The 18202-nt window shown below is 40.8% G+C and overlaps 1 protein-coding gene across 1 annotated transcript; it reads right to left on the reverse strand.

Moving 5' to 3' along the window:
* Positions 1–492: 492 nt before the first annotated feature.
* On the reverse strand, positions 493–17341 carry LOC120224285 (S1 RNA-binding domain-containing protein 1-like; the record flags this gene model as incomplete). Its single annotated transcript, XM_039222524.1, has 4 exons — positions 17290–17341; positions 10416–10495; positions 7759–7936; positions 493–879 (listed from the first exon to the last, which is right to left on the reverse strand). Coding segments are annotated over exons 1-4 (696 nt in total), but the record flags the coding sequence as incomplete, so codon positions are not given.
* Positions 17342–18202: the final 861 nt, after the last annotated feature.

An 18202-nucleotide genomic window follows, 5' to 3' on the forward strand; every position in this document is an offset into this window, starting at 1 on the left:
AGCCTGTTTCAGATTCTGTGTCTCCCTCTCTCTCTGACCCTCCCCTGTTCACACTGTCTCTCTCTCTCTCAGAAATAAATAAAACATTAAAAAAAAAATTTAAGAGTTAGAGATGTACTAATGGCCAACGACCTAATCACTCACCTACTTTTACAGGGAAACACAGCCCAAGTTCATAACAAAAACTTAACAATGAACTTCTGAAGGCCCAGTCTGTTGGTGCAATCTCTCTACATACTGCATGTTCACTCCAACACCATGGCAGAGACCGACCTCGCCTGAGGTCACAGCTCGTAGATCAAGAGTTGGTGACGATGTTACAATGAGTGCTGTAATATACAACAGCGTACCTGGGACAGGAACCAGTGTCTGAAGCCTCCAGACATCACTGGCAACACTGACAAGAGAACTGAAAACTCCCAACCCTTTCCTTAGTCATTGCAACAGAAAGGAATCAAACGAACTAAAACACCAGAAAGCAAGTGCACATACCTGTACTATATCCCAGTTCATTTCCACCTCCTCCTTAATATTGGTGGCATTTGCTGGAAGCCTCACGGGCTGCCCTTGGGGACATGTTTCCGTCTTCATTTTCTTTAAAGGAGACTGACCAAATGTAAAGTCATCTCCGTTCTCTTCCTTCTTGCACGCACCTTCCCACGTGGCGCTTGTGGACGGCGTCTCGGCAGACTCGTGCCCACTCTCCATGGTGCTGGCCCTGTTGGTTTCTTCATCAACTTTCAGCTTTTTGGTCCTTTGACCTGAAGGTGACTGAGCTGAATTTTTCCGTTTTGTTTTTGCTGTTTTCAGAGTCTGCACAGTATCCAATTTAATTTTTCTGTCTTCCAAATCAACTTCAGCAACAGCCACAGAGTTATTCTATCAAACAGTAAATAGAACACATGAGAAGTAAAAGAGAAAAACCGAATGCTCTAGAATATTATTCAGTAATAAAAAGGAACAAATTACTGATACAATAACTTAGAAGAATCTCAAGGCAACTACAAAAAGTTACATACTTTATAATTTTACATAATACTAACGATTTATGAGTTATGTAACATTCCCTCCAAAATCAGTGGTTACTGGGTGTCAGAGACTGGGGTAAGGGTCAGGAGGCAGGTATAAGGCAAATATAAGGCAATCTAGGGATCCTTGTGGTGATGGAACTGTTCTGGGTGGTGGATTAACATATGCATACATGTGATAAAACTGCACAGAACTATACATAAAGACACAAATAAAACTGGAGAAATCTCATAAGATCCCTGGATTGTATCAATATAAATATCCTGGTTGTGATATTTTACTATCGTTTTGCAAAATGTTATCACTGGAAGAAATTAAAGGGAACACATGCTCTGTACTGTTTTGGTTTTTTTTTTTTTTTTTTTTACAACTGCATGTGAATCTATAACTATCTAGAAATAAAAAGTTTAACTTCTAAAAATGAGTAAAGGATACGTCTACACGTGCTGGAAAAACCAAGATTTAAAACCTGCAATCAAAAGTTAACCCTTTGGGGGTAAAAAAAAAAAAAAGTAACACTCACACACTCATAAAACTCAACAGGCTATACCTGCCACCAATTTATGTAGAAGGCAAGGGAACAGAAAACACAGCATGAGAGCAGAGTAGTGCCAGGCGTTTCTCTTTAGGAGTCTGAGTAGCAGTCCACACCAATGTCCAGGGGCTACTCTGTCAACCACTCCAGCCCTCATGACAGCTCAGGTGTGAAGCAATGAAACCTGGCATTCATTTTGGCAGTGGAGTGGTAAATAACATCGAGATCCCACCTGTATGGAGTCTACAACTTCACAAGCCACCCTTTTTGGGGTTACCTAAGTGATGCAGCTGGCACAAACTCGACCAAAAGAATTCCCAAACTATTTTTCAGTCAAAATCCATTTTTCTCTTCTTAATCAAGTATTTTTCCAGAGTTACTGACTACTGAAAATACTGGAAACTACAATAAAGAGCACTGCACCTCCCTCCCCCCAACCTAATACCCACCTACCACCACCAAACTGGAAATGATGTACATTAAATAGCCCTCTGGTTACTACATTTTTAGCTGCAACAAAATGGATAAGAACAGGGATATAAAAATAGAACAAGTCCTAGGTCCATTAAGAGTAGATAATAACCTGATCAAATGACTTAGCAACAGAAAGAAGGTGTCAATCATACAGAGGGCTGTCAGCCATAGAACAGAAAAAGGGGAACTGTAAAAAGCAAATATGATCAGCATTCTTCTAAGCAATGTACAAGGAAGAGAAAAGCCTAGCAAACGGAAGATTCTGAGTTATTTGGTTCCAATGGTAAGACAGCCCTCCTGTGAGACGGATACACCAGACTATCTTAGATTCGTGCATTTAAAGCATTTGGGGCACCTGGGTGGCTCAGTCGGTTAAGCATCCGACTTTGGCTCAGGTCACGATCTCACAGTTTGTGGGTTCAAGCCTCACATCGGGCTCTGTGCTGACAGCTAACTCAGGAGCCTGGAGCCTCTCTTCAGATTCTGTGTCTCCCTCGCTCTCTGACCCTCCCCCGCTTGCGTGCTCACTCTCTCTCTCTCAAAAATAAATAGAAAAACAACATAAAAATTAAAAAAAAAAAACCATTTGATGTCACTGTGACAAACAGAATACCTAGACCAGAGCAGGCATTCAATAAACCCAAAAGAATGGATTTATCTAATTCTCCCAATCTGAATCTATGCTCATCAAGTAAATTTCTGATTCTCATTTAAGTGCCTACTTACTTCAACCTCTGAGGAGAAAGGATACCAGTTAGGAAAATGTCATTAATTATTAAACCACTCTTATGAGCACGGCTGATGTAAAACCACTCATGAGAGATATATTGTTTCCTGAAATGCTGACAAAATCATGTCGTTATCTTAGAAACCCAGTTCCAGGGCACCTGGGTGGCTCAGTCAGTTAAGCGTCCGACTTCTGCTCAGGTCATGATCTCCCAGTTCATGAGTTTGAGCCCTGTGTTAGGCTCTGTGTGGACAGCACCGAGTCTGGAACCTGCTTCCAATTCTGTGTCTCCAACTCTCTCTGCCACTCTCCCACTCACACTGTCTCTCTTTCTCTCTCTCTCTCTAAGATAAATCAAACATTAAAAAAAAAAGAAAGAAAGAAACTCAGTTCCATCACTTATATGTTATCTATGAGCAAGTCACTTAGTATTTCTCACCTTGGCTTTCTCTTCTATAAAGTCAGGCTAATAACAGCATCTGCCTCAATGGGTTGTTGTGAGGATGAAGTAAGCTCATACAATTGAAGTGCTGATCATGTTACCTCGCTAATGGTAAGCATTAAAATATTTGTGAATACCACCATTACCACACCTAGACCACCTCCTAGGAGAGGGAAAAGGAAGTAGACAAAAAAAGAAAAAGAAAAATGACTAAGGAAAAAAAGAGAAGTCAACAGTCATAAAGACCTGTAAGGGTATCCTCTCTGGAGTCTTTGGACAAGATTTACCTAGAGTTTCTCAGTGTTGTCCATAGAGCCCTGGGGGGCCCCAATGCCCTTTCAGGGGGTCTGTGAGATCAAACGCCATTCGAAATCATGCTAAGACATTATTTGCCTTTTTTTGTTGACATTTCACTGATGGTACAAGAGCAATGGTAGCAAAACCCAAGGCAATGACACAAAGCAGCACTGACCATCACTGCTCCCTTCCCTGCCACACACTTACAATAAAACAAGGTGAGTTTCACAACGCAGTTAAAAATTACCAAGCTGTAAAGTTTCATTCCTTGGAAGCACACCTCTTTAGTCCTCTACGCTGAAATGGTCAGTCCACATAAAGACTTGTGCTGCGTGCAGGTGCGTCCAGATGTACACCAGCTGTCTCGAGCAAAGCTCTCCTGCATCTGTTGCAGCTGTGAGCGCAACCAGCGTCTTATTCCGTAAATCACCATTTTTACTTGAAATAACGACTGACAAGTTATGGTTTTTCAGACCTGGGATCTGGCGGACATTTTCTCATAAATGAACCGAGACTGTCACTTTAAGGACACACCTGACATTTGCAACCAACAGGAAAATTCAGGATTTAAAAGTGAAAATTAGAATTGTGAAAAAGTTGGATACACTGTGAACTTGATAGCTTCCCAACACTGCAATGAGACTAGTGGTTATATTAACAAATGTGACTTTTTGTCATCAGATAATGAAAGATAGTAACATCCAGAAGATCTATATAAATCAGTGAACTGCTATTGCCCAAAAGACCGATATACTGTATGTCACAAATTCATGCACCGGTGAAAGACCCATCCAAATAACACAGACAAATGGATTTTAATGTGATAAAGAAGTTCATTAACATGGTTTCAGATTCCACAATGAAACAAACTTTTAAGAAACTACCACTTACTGAGGTTTGGTACTGCATCATATAAGAATATCCACATTTATCTGAAAAGCTTTTCAAACACCTCTCCCTTTTCCAAATACGTATATGGGTGGAGGCAGATGTTCTTTATACATTTCAGTCATACAGTTAATGTTCTTTATACATTTGAGTCAGACATTGAAGACAACTGCAAAAATGTAAAACAGTGTCACTCTTCTCACTAATTTTTTGCTGATGGTTAGGAAAATATATTCTTATTTTTCATTAGTGTTAGCTGCATAATCATGTGATAGGTCTATTATTTTAAAATTGATCAATAGTTTAATTTCTCATTTTTAATTTCTCATATGTTAAATATCAGTATCAATAACCCACATAACCAAAAGTTCCTTGTGGTCCTCAGTAAGTTTTAAGAGTGTAAAGGGGTTCAAAGACCAATAATTTTGAGAAATGTAGATCTAAACTATCAAAAACATAGGGAAATCTCTCCTCATTTTGTAAGATCCTATAGTCTGTCTCAGTGACATACTCAAGTCTAATACGCCTCCATCAGAACATTTCCCTCCTTATATTCAACCTGAATCTTTGGCAGACTGAATAATCAAAGTTCATTTTCTTCTGCCTTCAGTGTTTTCTTAATCAGCTTTAACACTCCCAAATGGTTATTATGTAGCCTATGGCTAAACCCAAGACTCCAAGAAAAATTGATCATTCTTCTTTTTGCTGTCTCTCAAAGTAGTAAACTAAGGCAAAAAAGTGGCTCATTGTGTTTTTTACAGTCAAATCAGTCAGCAGGCCTTGGCATTGCCTTGTGTTGTACTGTGTGAGCTTGACAGAGAACTGGCAAGGGATAAAGAGTCAAGGGGATGCTTCTTAAAATCAGATTTAAAAGAGCATTTTTATACTCTGTAGCAACTGAGCCACTGGAAGAAAAGCTGACAAGAGAAAAGAAAGGGAATGCCTAGTGACACAGGCTTGAGTAAGAGGGGATGGCAGGTGGGACTAACTCTGGATAGGAGGGATGCCATCTCCTCCACCTTAACAGGACAGACCATGAACACAAATATGGCTAACCTGGTTGTGAGATAACAAGAAGCTTCATATATTCTCAAATATGTAAAAGGCAATGTCATCAGCTGAGAGGGAAAGAAGAGGAAGATATTTAGGAAAAACAAATCTGCCAGAGAAAGAATGAGTCTGCCAGGTATTTTTAGTGTCATTTTGATGTCTGAGATTATGAATCTAATGAAAAACATTAGGTCAAGGCCACTTTTAGCAACAGTCAGCAGTTCAGTGATGGCAGAGGAGAGATGATGGTTCACCCAGTGTTGGGTTTGATCAGCAACGTGTAATTGAAGGAAAGAAAGGCAAAACTGGTGTAGCTAATAGAAGGTGATTTAAATGACACATTATATAGTTCAGACCCGGTAAGGCAGGAAAAGGGCTGACTGACAGTGATCTGTGAGGCGGGTCTGGGTCGTGGCTCTCAGCCCTGGCTGTCCACAGAAGTCACCTGCGGAGCTTTAAGAATGTAATAACACAGATGTTCAGGCCCACGCCCACAATTCCTTCCAGGCTTAACCGGTCTAGAACAGGGGCCTTTGCACTGACATTTTTTCGAGTTCCCCAGGTTGAGAGCTACCAATGAGAAGTTGTGTCAAGGCTGTAAAACTGTGGCAGTGATAGTACCTAAACGGTGAGCTGGGAGAATAGGAAATGGTGAGATAGGGCCCCAAAAGTGGGATGGCTGAATGGGAATGTCAGTGGTAACAGTTTCTAATGATGATAGGATTCAGGTTGAGTTCATGAGAGGGGTGATAAAGGCAGAGAAGAAGAAACAGTTCCTGGAGATGAGGAGGTTGAAGAACCAGGAACACAGGGCATTAAGGAGCTCATCACAGTGTGGAGGGGAAATCACTACAAACAATGGCAGAAGATGGCACAGAGGAGACGTGAAGTAGGAGCAGAGCTAAAGTCTTCAAAAACAAAGAGGAGCAGCCAATGGGTTGGTAAATGCCAGCAACACAGAGAGGAAGACACAATAATGATTAATTTTGTCTATGATGTTTACTAAAAACAAAGTTATTAGGAGGTTACCAATTCTAGCTCAACCCAAAATAGTGTTTTCAATTATTTTGTGCAGTGGTGGCTACAAAATGTTAAACCTAATGAAATGAAATCTTCTAATGTGCTAAAAGTACTTTCACTGAGGTATAAAACATTGTGAATTTTGACAATTCTGAAAGAAATTCTAAAAACTTCCCAGAATGTTTCCTTTTTTAAATATTTATTTTTGAGAGAGAGAGACAGACAGAGTGTGAGCGGGGGAGGAACAGAGGAGACACAGAATCCAAAGCAGACTCCAGGCTCCAAGGTATCAGCACTGAGCCCAACGCGGGGCTCAGACTCACAGACCGCAAGATCATGACCTGAGCCGAAGTTGGACAGTTAACTGACTAAGCCAGGCGACCTGCAGTATGTTTAAGTGTTAAGAGACTTTCTATTTGAATTTTCTTTTCCCTGTATACACATATAACTGAGCATCACTGGAAGGACCAAGAAATCACCATGACAAGGGTTCTTAAGCTGTAACTTCTTGAACTAGAAGCTAGGCATGGGAAGAGAGGGTTCATAACTTTTATTGGATTCTCAAAGGGTTTATGACTCTAATACCAAGAACCACTGAACTAAGAGATATTTCATAGGTAAGGCAATCAAGCTGTTTTTAAGTGAAACCATGCCATGCTTATTGAAAAACCTCCAAATTCTGCCAACAAGATGACATAAGTCAATAAGTCAATATAAGTCAATACTTTTTCAACCATAGGTAATGCCCATTTGACTATTAAAAGTGTGTTCAGTGAAAAGCTTGTATGCAAAGATGAAGAAACAGAGGATAACAGGAGAAAAGACTGATTTAAATGAAAGCCCTATCCAAGGGCACAGGAAAGTACAATGTAATGTCCCCAACAATACACAATGTGTCCCTGGAGAGTCAGGCTTCTACTACACATTAAAAGAGTATTCTTTCAAATGTACTATGGAAGCAATTATTTAAAGGAATATCACAGGGAATGATTTTGGAAATGTATAACTCTTTTTGTAATGCAACAAAGCCTATAATTTATTGTTTGGTGCTTTTTTAAAAATCAAGATCGGTATAGATATAGAGTTTGCTTATAGCAAAAAATATGTCACTTGATAAATACCCTTTCCCTCCCAACATAGTGGATTTGATGGTAAATACTATTAAGGCCCACGTTAGAGAATGCCACTGCTCTGTAATTTTTGTCATCTACCTGCTTCGTCCTTCTGCTAGGAGAAAGTAGCACCACCAATTAGGGAAGCACTACAGTGTTCTCTCCATTCAACTGAAGCACCTACCAGCTCCTCCTTAACAGCCACGCCTTCGGAGCCATCACTGATCTGTAGGGCAGTCTTCTTTACCCGCCGCACCCTCTTTGGTTTGGATTCCTTGAGAACAGGCTGCTTACGACTTCTGGGTACTTTCTTTTGGGGCTCCCAAGCACTATCTTCCTTGTCATCTTCAGAGGCAGATGATCTAGGAGCAAATTCATAGAAAATGAATGAAAAATGAAGCCAAATGTTAAAGGCAAAAAAGGCATGCTTCTTGAAAAAAGAATAAGGTAGGAGGTGTTTAATATAAAATGGAGTGATGTGAGCACAGGCTATGCGTACATATTGCTAAGTACTGAAACAAGAGGTGATCAAGGGCCAGTGTAAAAATAGCCCGGATATGCGATGAATCACAGGTGTCTCCAATCCCCTCTCACCTATACAGCACGTGCGCATGCAAGCGCGCACACACGCGCGCTTGCGCGCACGTACACACACACACACACACACACAACAGAGGAAATCATTCATTACCTTAAGCAATTTATTGGGTGGTGTCACACCACAGTCACTGTGAGCTTTGCCATTATACCAGTGAAAAGCACTTTAACAGTTTCCTAAGTGGTAATCAAATTAATTTAAATAAAGTTATTCAAACCAATGTAAAGAGTAGGAAATGGCTGTAGGAAACATCCTAAATTACATAAAAAGCCAACAGTGGGGCACCTGGGTGGCTCAATTGGTTAAGCATCCGACTCCTCTCTGCTCATGATCTCATAGTTAGTGAGTTCAAGCCCCATATTGGGCTCCGTGCACTGACCTCGTAGAGCCTGCTTGGGATTCTCTCTCTCCCTCTCTGACCTCCCCAGCTCACTCTCTCTCTCTAAATAAGAGAATATAAACTAAAAAAAAAAAAAGTGTGTGTGTATATGTGTGTGTGTGTGTGTGTGTGTGTGTGTGTGTGTGTGTGTGTGTGTGTATGTATCCCAAAAGAGACCACTTCTCACCACTTTCACTTCCAGGACCCTAGACTTCTACAATAATCTCCTTAACTGATCCCCTGCTTCCATTCTTGTTCCCCTACAATCTGCTCTCCACCAAGACACCAGAATGATCTTGTAAACCAGATCATGTCACATCCCTGTCCCAAACCTTCCAATGGCTTCCCAACCCACTGTCACTAGCTAGACCCCATAACCTGACCTTTACTGCCCACTTGCTTGTATTAACATTTTTCCAGTCTTATATTTTTCCTTAAGCTCTTCTCTCTGGTGACTTATCCCTTAAATCAGGCAAATGAAGCCCAAAACCACCCTTCACATAATGGGATTGCCCTGACAAGACGTCTTGCAGGTCCAGACCACCCAGTCCCTCTGAGCTAAAGCCCTGACTTGCACCTGCACAGACAGACCTTAGAGTGACCCCTGAAATGTCCAGCAATTACCTTTACCTCATTATAATACTAAAATCTCCACCCAAGGAGGGGCACAAGCCTCATTTACATAACATACAATGTATGTATGGGTATGTTTCCTTAAGTGCATGCGTGACCTTTGGCCCACCTCTACAATGACATGGCTTCTTTGTCATCCTAATCCAAAACAAAGGGTACCTATTCACCCTCTTTTGGGGAGTCACAGCTTTGCAAGATAATCCCAGTGATCTCCTTATTTGTTTTGAATAATGTTGACTTTGTGTGACAACTCCCCCTGGTGTACCTGTGACTCACCAAGGAGCAAACTCACGTTGGTCCAGTTACACCACTTCAAAGTAAGACTCTGACACCTTGTCAAGGCCTTTGAGGTCCTATCCATTCCAATCGCATTTCCAGTCGCTCTCAGACTTGGTGACTTCTTGTCTGGCCACACTGGTCTTGCTGTTGCCTGAACACAGCCAACTCATCCTGCCTCGGAGTCTGCACTTGCTGCTCCCTCTACTTGGAACACACATCCACGTATCCTTGCAAGTTGTACTTCCAAATCTCACTCAGATCTCTTGTCACATCTCAAAGAGAACTTTCCTGAATACTGCATCCAAGATGGTCCCTGCCCAGAACCACTCACCATGCAATCCTTTGCCCTGTTTAATGTTCCTGTAGAGTACTTATTACTGCCTAACACTTATCAGTCACTTATTTAACAAATAACTTCAGGCCACACACAGTACAGTGCTCTAAAGCAGAGGCTCTCAACTGGGGACAATTTTATCCCCACAGGGAATACCTGGGAACGTCTGGAGACGTTTTTAATTGTCACAACTGGGGGGATCCGATTGGCACTAGTTAGTCTAGTTAGAGACCAGGGATGCTGCTATTCATCCTACAATGATTACATCCTAAAAGACAGTCTCCACAGCAAAGAATTATCTGGTCGATAGTGCTGAGTTTGAGAAACTCTGGTCTGAAGTGATATAAAAAACTCCCTGCTCTCATGGAGCTTACACTCTAGTGTAAATATCATGTTATATCATGTTAGTTGGTTACTTTCTCTCTCCTTGTTCAATAGTTGAACATCAACACCGAAACAGAGCCTGGGACAAAGCATGAGTTCAATAAATATCTGTCCCATGAATGAATGAAAAAGACACAGCCTTCCTCAACCCAAATGACTTCCATTAGTAAGTGACAGAATGCATTCCTCCTTATACATCATTCTCCTAACCCCATATGAAACCAATATGCTTACAACTCTGAGAAGGAAGAGAATTCATCTTTGGATACCACAGTCTGGACCTTTACTTTTGCTCTTCTTGGCAATGATGACATCTGGAAGAAACAGAAGATAAAATCAGCATAATGTGAATCACTTGAATAATTATCACTTGTGTTGTCTACAAAATGATGTGCCACTCAAAACCAACACTCCAATAGCTCTGCTGTTAAAAAATGCTATAGAGAAAAAAATGAGAAGTATTCAAAAACCTGAACACTGGCTTCCCCTCCTACACGGCTGCCAACTATAAGTGCAGCTAACAGTCTTCCAATGGTTTCAAAGCCTGAGGAGTGTGGGCCATCTTTGGAAAAATGTTAGCTCCAACAGGGTGACAATTTTTAGGTTTTTTTAGAGTTACATGCTTGAGTATACCACAAGCACTATGAGGTGTTTTATCAGACAGCAAATTATAAAGTCCTTTATTAAACTATTATCTCAAAGATAAGAAGTATTTTCCCACTTTTATATCTTCTTACAACATAAAAAAAAGGCCTATCTATAAAGTTGACAGTCAAATAAATGCTGATGGACTGAATAAGCAGCCATGTTATTCCTAAAACAAGAGCATGCATTCCCGGGGCGCCTGAGTGGCTCAGTTGGTTAAGCATCCGACTTCAGCTCAGGTCACAGTCTCATGCTTCGTGAGTTTATGCCCTGCATCAGGTTCTGTGCTGACAGCTCGGAGCCTGGAGCCTGCTTCGGTTTCTATGTCTCCCTTTCTCTCTCTGCTCCTCCCCCACTCATACTCAGTCTCTCTCAAAAAGAAATAAACATTAAAAAAATTTTTTTAATTAAAAAATAAGAACATCCATTCCCTTAGCTTATGGTATTTAAATAAAACACTTATTTGAAAATTAAAAACAATCACTAATGTCACTAGAAAATATTTACCAAATTCAAAGGCCCAGCTCTTTAAATTAAAACATGGAGACAAATAACCAGAGACATCCTATAATACAGGAAGTAAGCAAATTTACTTTAGCTAATAAATTTTATTACCTAAAGAATGTATGTCAAACTCTAAAATCTACATTAGACTCTGACATGCTTGGAACCCTTTAACCAGTCATATGTTACAATGCCTCCAGTTCTAACTTCCACTTAGAAAAAGAAGGGATGCCTCACAGAAATACAAAGGGGTTGTTACAAAAGGTTACATGTGCCCTCGGCTCTTTAGCTCAATTCAGTCCAGTAATTGCAGAGCTATTAGCCAAGAGGGCACCCAGAGTAAATCACAAGAACAAAAGAAAAAAGTCTCTAGGAAGTAGACAGGATAATCTTCCATCTTTTCCTTCACCTCCCTTTGTGGCACTGTATGCTTATGCAGGTCATCCTTCTTCAAATAAGTGCTTCTAGATACTGATCATCAAGGAATGGGTAAGTTTTGATTTCTGTGTTATATGAACTTTACTATAATCAAACAAAAACACAAACAGAAAAAATTAGTGTATCATGGGGTGTCATTTCAAATCAGGACAGAAATGAACTTTTCAATAAGTTGTATTAAGACAACAAGCTATCCTTCTGGTGGAAAACAAATATTTAAGTCCTACTGCCATAGCCTGAACAAAAATGCACAAAATATTTCTCACAGCTAAAACAAACAAACAATCCTAAAATAAGTATGGAACCACAAAAGATCCCAAATAGCCAAAGCAATCCTGAAAAGAAGGGCAAAACTGGAGGCATCACAATTCTGGATTTCATGCAATATTACAAAGCCGTAGTCATCAAGACAATATGGTACTGGCACAAAAAACTGACACGTAGATCAATGGAACAGAATAGAAAATCCAGAAATGGACCCACAATTATCTGGTCAACTAATCTTCAACAAAGCAGGAAAAGAATATCCAATGGAAAAACGACAGTCTTTCCAACAAATGGTGTTGAGAAAACTGGACAGCGACATGCAGAAGAATGCAACTGGAGCACTTTCTTACACCATACACAAAAGTAAATTCAAAATGGAAAAAGACCTAAATGTGAGATAGGAAACCATCGAAATCCTAGGGGAGAACACAGGCAGCAACCTCTTGAACCTCTGCCATGGCAACGTCTTACTAGACATGTCGCTGAAGGCAAGGGAAACAAAGTATACATGAACTATTGGGACTTCGTAAAGGAAAAAGTCCGCACAGTGAAGAAAACAATCAACAAAACTAAAGGCAGCCGACACAATGGGAGAAGGTATTTGCAAAAAGCGTATCTGGTATAGGGTTAGTATCTAAAAATCTATAAAGAACGTATCAAATTCAACATCCAAAAAACAAGTTAAGAAATGGGCAGAAGACATGAACAGACACTTTTCCAAAGAAGACATCCAGAGGGCTAACAAACACATGAAAAGATGTTCAATATCACTCATCATCAGGGGAATACAAATCAAAACAACAATGAAATATCACCTTACACCTGCAGAATAGCTAAAATTAACAACACAAAAAACAATAGGTGTTGGCAAGGATGCAGAGAAAGGGGAATCCTCTTGCACTGTTGCTGGGAATGCAAACTAGTGCAAGAGTTTGGAGAACAGAATGGAGGTTCCTCAAAAAACTAAAAATAGAACTGCCCTATGATCCAGCAATTGCACTATTAGGTGTTTACCTATAGGGTAAAAAAGTACAGATTCAAAGGGGTACATCCTCCTGAATGTTTACAGGAGCATATCAACAATAGCCAAACTAAGGAGAGACCAAATGTTGCTAACTAATGAGTGGATAAAGAAGATGTGGTATAGATGCACAATGGAATATTACTCAGACATCAAAAAGAACGAAATCTTGCCATTTGCAACAACATGAAGCTAGAATGTATTATGCTAAGCAAAATAAGTCTATCAGAGAAAGACAAATACCATACAATTTCACTCATATGTGGAATTTAAGAAACAAAACAGATGAACATATGGGAAGGGGGAAGAAGAGAGGGAAACAAACCACAAGTGACTCTTAATAATAGAGAACTATAGGTTGATGGAGGGAGGTGGGTGGGAGATGGTCTAGATGAGTGATGAGTTCCTAAGGAGGGAACCTGTGATAAGCACTGGATGTTGTATATAAATAATGAATCTCTGAATTCTACTCCTGATACCAATATTGTACTGTATGTTACCCAAATTTTAAGTTAAGGGAAAAAAATAACATAAAAATATATGTAAGAGAGACAGTCAAAATAAATAAATAAGTAAATAATAAAATGCATAAAATAAAACTACAAGGGGCACATGAGTGGCTCAGTCAGCTGAGTGTCCAACTCTTAATTTCAGCTCAGGTCATGATCCCAGGGTCATGGGATTGAGCGCCAAGTCAGGCTCTGTGCTGAGCATAGAGACTACTTAAGATATTCTCTCTCTCTCTCAATCTCTCTCTCTTTCCCACTCATGCACTCTCTCTCTCTCTCTCTCCAAAATTAAAAAAAAAAACAAAAACCAAACATTTAATTAAAAAAATAAAACTACAAAAGTACTACAGAAAATAAAGATGACCATTTTCATTATTTGGAGTGGAGGCAGGGGAAGAAAAGTTTTCCTAGGCATAACTCAAAATTCCAAAAGCCAAAAGACAAACAGATTTCACTACATAAAAACTAAAATTCCAAGTCAGCAATGGGAGCACTTCAGAATCAAACCAATTTATTCTGCACTATCATTAAAACATCACAAGAAGCAGTACCTGATACCTTGGAACTGAGAATGAAGGGACTAAGGGCTGGTGTCAGTTGTCTAAGGCAAAGAATCTCTAGAAGGCCTACTCCACTTCATGCTATTAAGCAACTGCCCCGGGGAAAAGTCTGGAGAAGATTCTCTGGAAAGGATAAAATCATCTTTAGACTACAGGACACCAAATATAGTTGTGAGTGTGGGAACCATACAGACCGAATAGTAGAAGAAGAGGACCCATCCCCACAGTCTTCTTCTCCCACTAAGGTCCTAGTCAGACCCTTTGTCTCCAGAGAGGGAAATGGAAAGGCTCTTCTCTGGAGAAACTGACCAGCCCCAAAATAAAAACCTGAAGATACTAAATTCCCCAACAAACAACCCAACCAGATCATCTACTCCCACCTCTCCATTCTACAATATACCAGAATTCAGAACATTGCCATACAGACTACCATGCACCAGTTCTCACTCCACACTTCATCCTTAATAGAAATGTGTTTAAAATAAGGGGAAACAACCCATGGCAATCTCATAAAATTCTGATTAACCATTAAAGAAACAAATATTTTTTCTTTCCTGAAACAAGTGTTTCCAAATTCCCCTTTATTAGGCACCTGGAAGCCATGTTGCCGTTGAATGATGAGTAAGATGTAAACTTAGCCTCTGACAAGTAGAAAAATATGAATTTGAAAAAGGAGGTGGGAAAGGAGAATATGTTTGAGCACATAGGCCAATTTCAGACAGACCGGTTTTAGGAAGAGTATATATAGAAGTTAAGGACCTAGAAGCTATTTCTTTGAAACTGCCTATGCCAGGTATACTCCCAATGATATACATATTCCAGTTCAAAGACTGAGGTTTCTGGGAGCTGTTTCTCCTTCTACACTCTTCTCATGTTCCCTTTCTTCATATCATAGGGTTCATCAGAAACTAACCAAAATTCCATCCATTTCCATGCTTTTAAATATCTGTGTCAACTACTTATTAACAATCCTAATACCTCCAACCCAAATCTTGCCTAAGATTCAGATTTACATAATAAATTATTCATACTGCCTAAGAAGCTATTTAGATGCCTCAAACTTACCTAAAATTTCACATACCCACAATGAAATCTTGATAACCATTTCTGATCTTAAAACCCATTCCTACTCCAGTCTTTCCCATCTCAGTTAATGGCACCATCATCCATCTAAATAGATGGCTAAACCAGAACGTTGGAAACATTTTAACAGCTTCACTGAGCTGTAACTGACATACAATACATTGTACACGTTTAAAGTACACAAATGTGGCAAGTTTTGGAATATGTTTACACATCTCCACAACCAAAGTACTGAATACATCTATCATCCTCCAAAGTTCCATTTGCTAAGCCAAAGTCTTCCAAATCTTTTTTTCTGTCATCTCTCACAACCAGTCTACTAATAAATAACATAAATTCTTACTCCAAATTACAGCTTAAATTCCTATGATCTCTTTAGTCCCCAACAGACTACTGTAATAGCCTCTTACCTGACTTCCCTGCTTCCACTCTTGCCTCTACTACCCATTCTCCACATATGAACCCAAAAGATCATTTAGAAAATGCTTAAAAACCATTCCTACTTCCCACTCCATCCTCTTAGAATCAAATCATATTTTGTACCATGACCTTCTAAAATGCCCTACTCAGGCAGGACTGACCCCTGCCTGTCTTTCTAACCACAGTGACCATTTGCTGCAGCTCTTCAGCCAGTTACAACATTCTTTCCGTCCCTGTATGAATCATGATCTTTTACATCTCAAGTTCACTCTGCCTGGAACACTATTCCCGCTGCTCATCATTAGACTAGCTCCTTCTCATTTCTTACACCTCAGCATATTAGGCCTAAAATGAGTTTCTCAGATATGATATTATTATAGACCCTATTTACTTCCTTTATACACAATACAACACAATCTAGAATAATACTTGTTTATTGTCTGCATCCTCCATGTTTACTTCATGACAGTAAACACCGTGAAGTTAAAAACCACATTTGCCTTATTCTGCAGAACACAGAACTTAGCATTTAATAGCTACTCAATATCTATGTATGAAATGAACAAAAGAATATATACAAAATGGTCTCTAGAGAAATATACATTTTCCCCATCACTATTGGGCAATATCACACATGGCACTCATTGTTTTCTTTGAAAAAGTGATGATACAGAAGAACATTCTTATTCTTAGTGGCCTAAGAAATTTCCTTTTTCAAAGCTGTCTTATCTCTGCAGACACACGAGCATATTCAAAATCAGTTGCTGGGATGGTCTTAAGGGAGGAGGCACTAAATAAGGGTGAGTGAAAATCGGGGAATGGGGAGTTGAAGAAACCTGCGCACACATAAATACTACATTAAAATTGGGAAAACCACAATTAGAAACTTTAAGAGCGGCGGGGAACAACTTTTTAAGAGGCAGCTAAAGGTGTTTCCCCGAGGGTACAAAAAGAATTGCTTGGAATGTCAACAAAGATCCCTACATAATATAAACAAATAGACCTGGAAAGATCCTAAGAAACCAGAGAGTCCTTTTTTTCCCCCCTTATGAATAAGAAGCCTGAGATCCAGTAGAGATGATTTACTCAAAGGGAAAACCTATGTGCCAGTTAGGTAGCTAGAACCCAAAGCCGCAAACAGCAAGACCAGCCCTGTTTCCCATGCCACAAACATTGTATTATAACATGCTGGCGCGGGGGAGGTTTGAATAAAGTTGCCTAGAGAGTTCCCATTCACTCCTTTCCTCAACAGTTATTCAGCGCCTCCAAATGCCAGACACGCTGCCTAGGATGCGGATGATGCAGACAAGGCCATGATCTGAGAGTGAAAAGGGTGCTTCCTCCCCCATCTCCGATAACTTGAGGTGTGGAAACAAGCTAGGTTTGCCTGGGTTTTCCCATGTCTGCCCTTACGTGCTAAGAGCTGCGATGTGACTGGGAAGACGCGCCAGGTGACACGCGGCAGCTAGGAGGGGCTTTCCGGGTGTAGGTTGGAAGATACCGCAAACCGTAAAATGTAATGACACTTCTCACTTTAAAAAGGGATGTTATTTCCCAAATGAGCGCTCGGAAGTTTTTAAACGGCCCCAGGACTACCGGAGCCCAGGCGCCGGGCTCACGCGAGCCCGCAGGAACACCGCCAAGGCGGACACTCAGCTCACCTTCCCGCCCGGCGAGTCGGAAGGCCCGGGATTCTGTGTGTATGACCGCATCTTCCGGTTCCCGCCGGAAGTTTTTCAAACACCGGAAGTCCCGCCTCCCTCCTCCCCCGACTCGCCGCAGAAGCGCTGACTGCGGGAGCCGGATGTAGCCGAGCCGGACGGAGGCGGGGCTGGAACTAGGATCCCGTGGGAGCGCTGAGACTCGGCCCTACCCGGGTAGGGGCGGGTAAGGACGAGCTCTCCCTCACCGGATCCTGGTGGAGGTGGAGCCAGAGGTGCTGTCAACGCGGACCCACCTCCTCCTTCTTTCCCTTTCTCCTCACCCGCCTTAGCCTTTGCATCCAGCTCTTTGAAATTGTCAAGAATGTTTCTTTTCAGGGGCGCCTGGGTGGCTTAGTCGGTTAAGCGTCCGACTTTCGCTCAGGTCATGATCTCGCAGTTCGTGGGTTCGAGCCCCGCGTCGGGCTCTGTGCTGACTGCCAGCTCAGAGCCTGGAGCCTGTTTCAGAGTCTGTGACTCCCTCTCTCTCTGACCCTCCCCTGCTCACACTGTCTCTCTCTCTCTCTCTCTCTCTCCTAGAAATAAATAAAAATATTTAAAAAAAAAAAGAATGTTTCTTTTCATTACATTATTTTTACTAGTAGAAAAAATGCGGAACAGTCAAGTTTTATTCTTTCTAAAGTCAGTTTTAATTGTTGTTGATGAACTTCCCTCAGAGTGTTTTAAGCCTATTTTTAGCATGTTTCATTATTTCCTAGGCCCCGAGATAAGGGTTTTGCTCTAGTCTTACGCAAATAAACAAATCTTGCCTCTTCTGAGAAGCCGTCACCCTGTCTTTGAGGTGCATGCTACCTTAATGGGGGAGTTTACCCCTGGAGTCACTTGTTTCAGTCTCTCAGGCAGCTTATACCGC

This window comes from Hyaena hyaena, unplaced genomic scaffold, assembly GCF_003009895.1.
Source record: "Hyaena hyaena isolate Hyena2069 unplaced genomic scaffold, ASM300989v1 scaffold_1147, whole genome shotgun sequence".
In the NCBI taxonomy this organism is placed as follows: domain Eukaryota; kingdom Metazoa; phylum Chordata; class Mammalia; order Carnivora; family Hyaenidae; genus Hyaena; species Hyaena hyaena.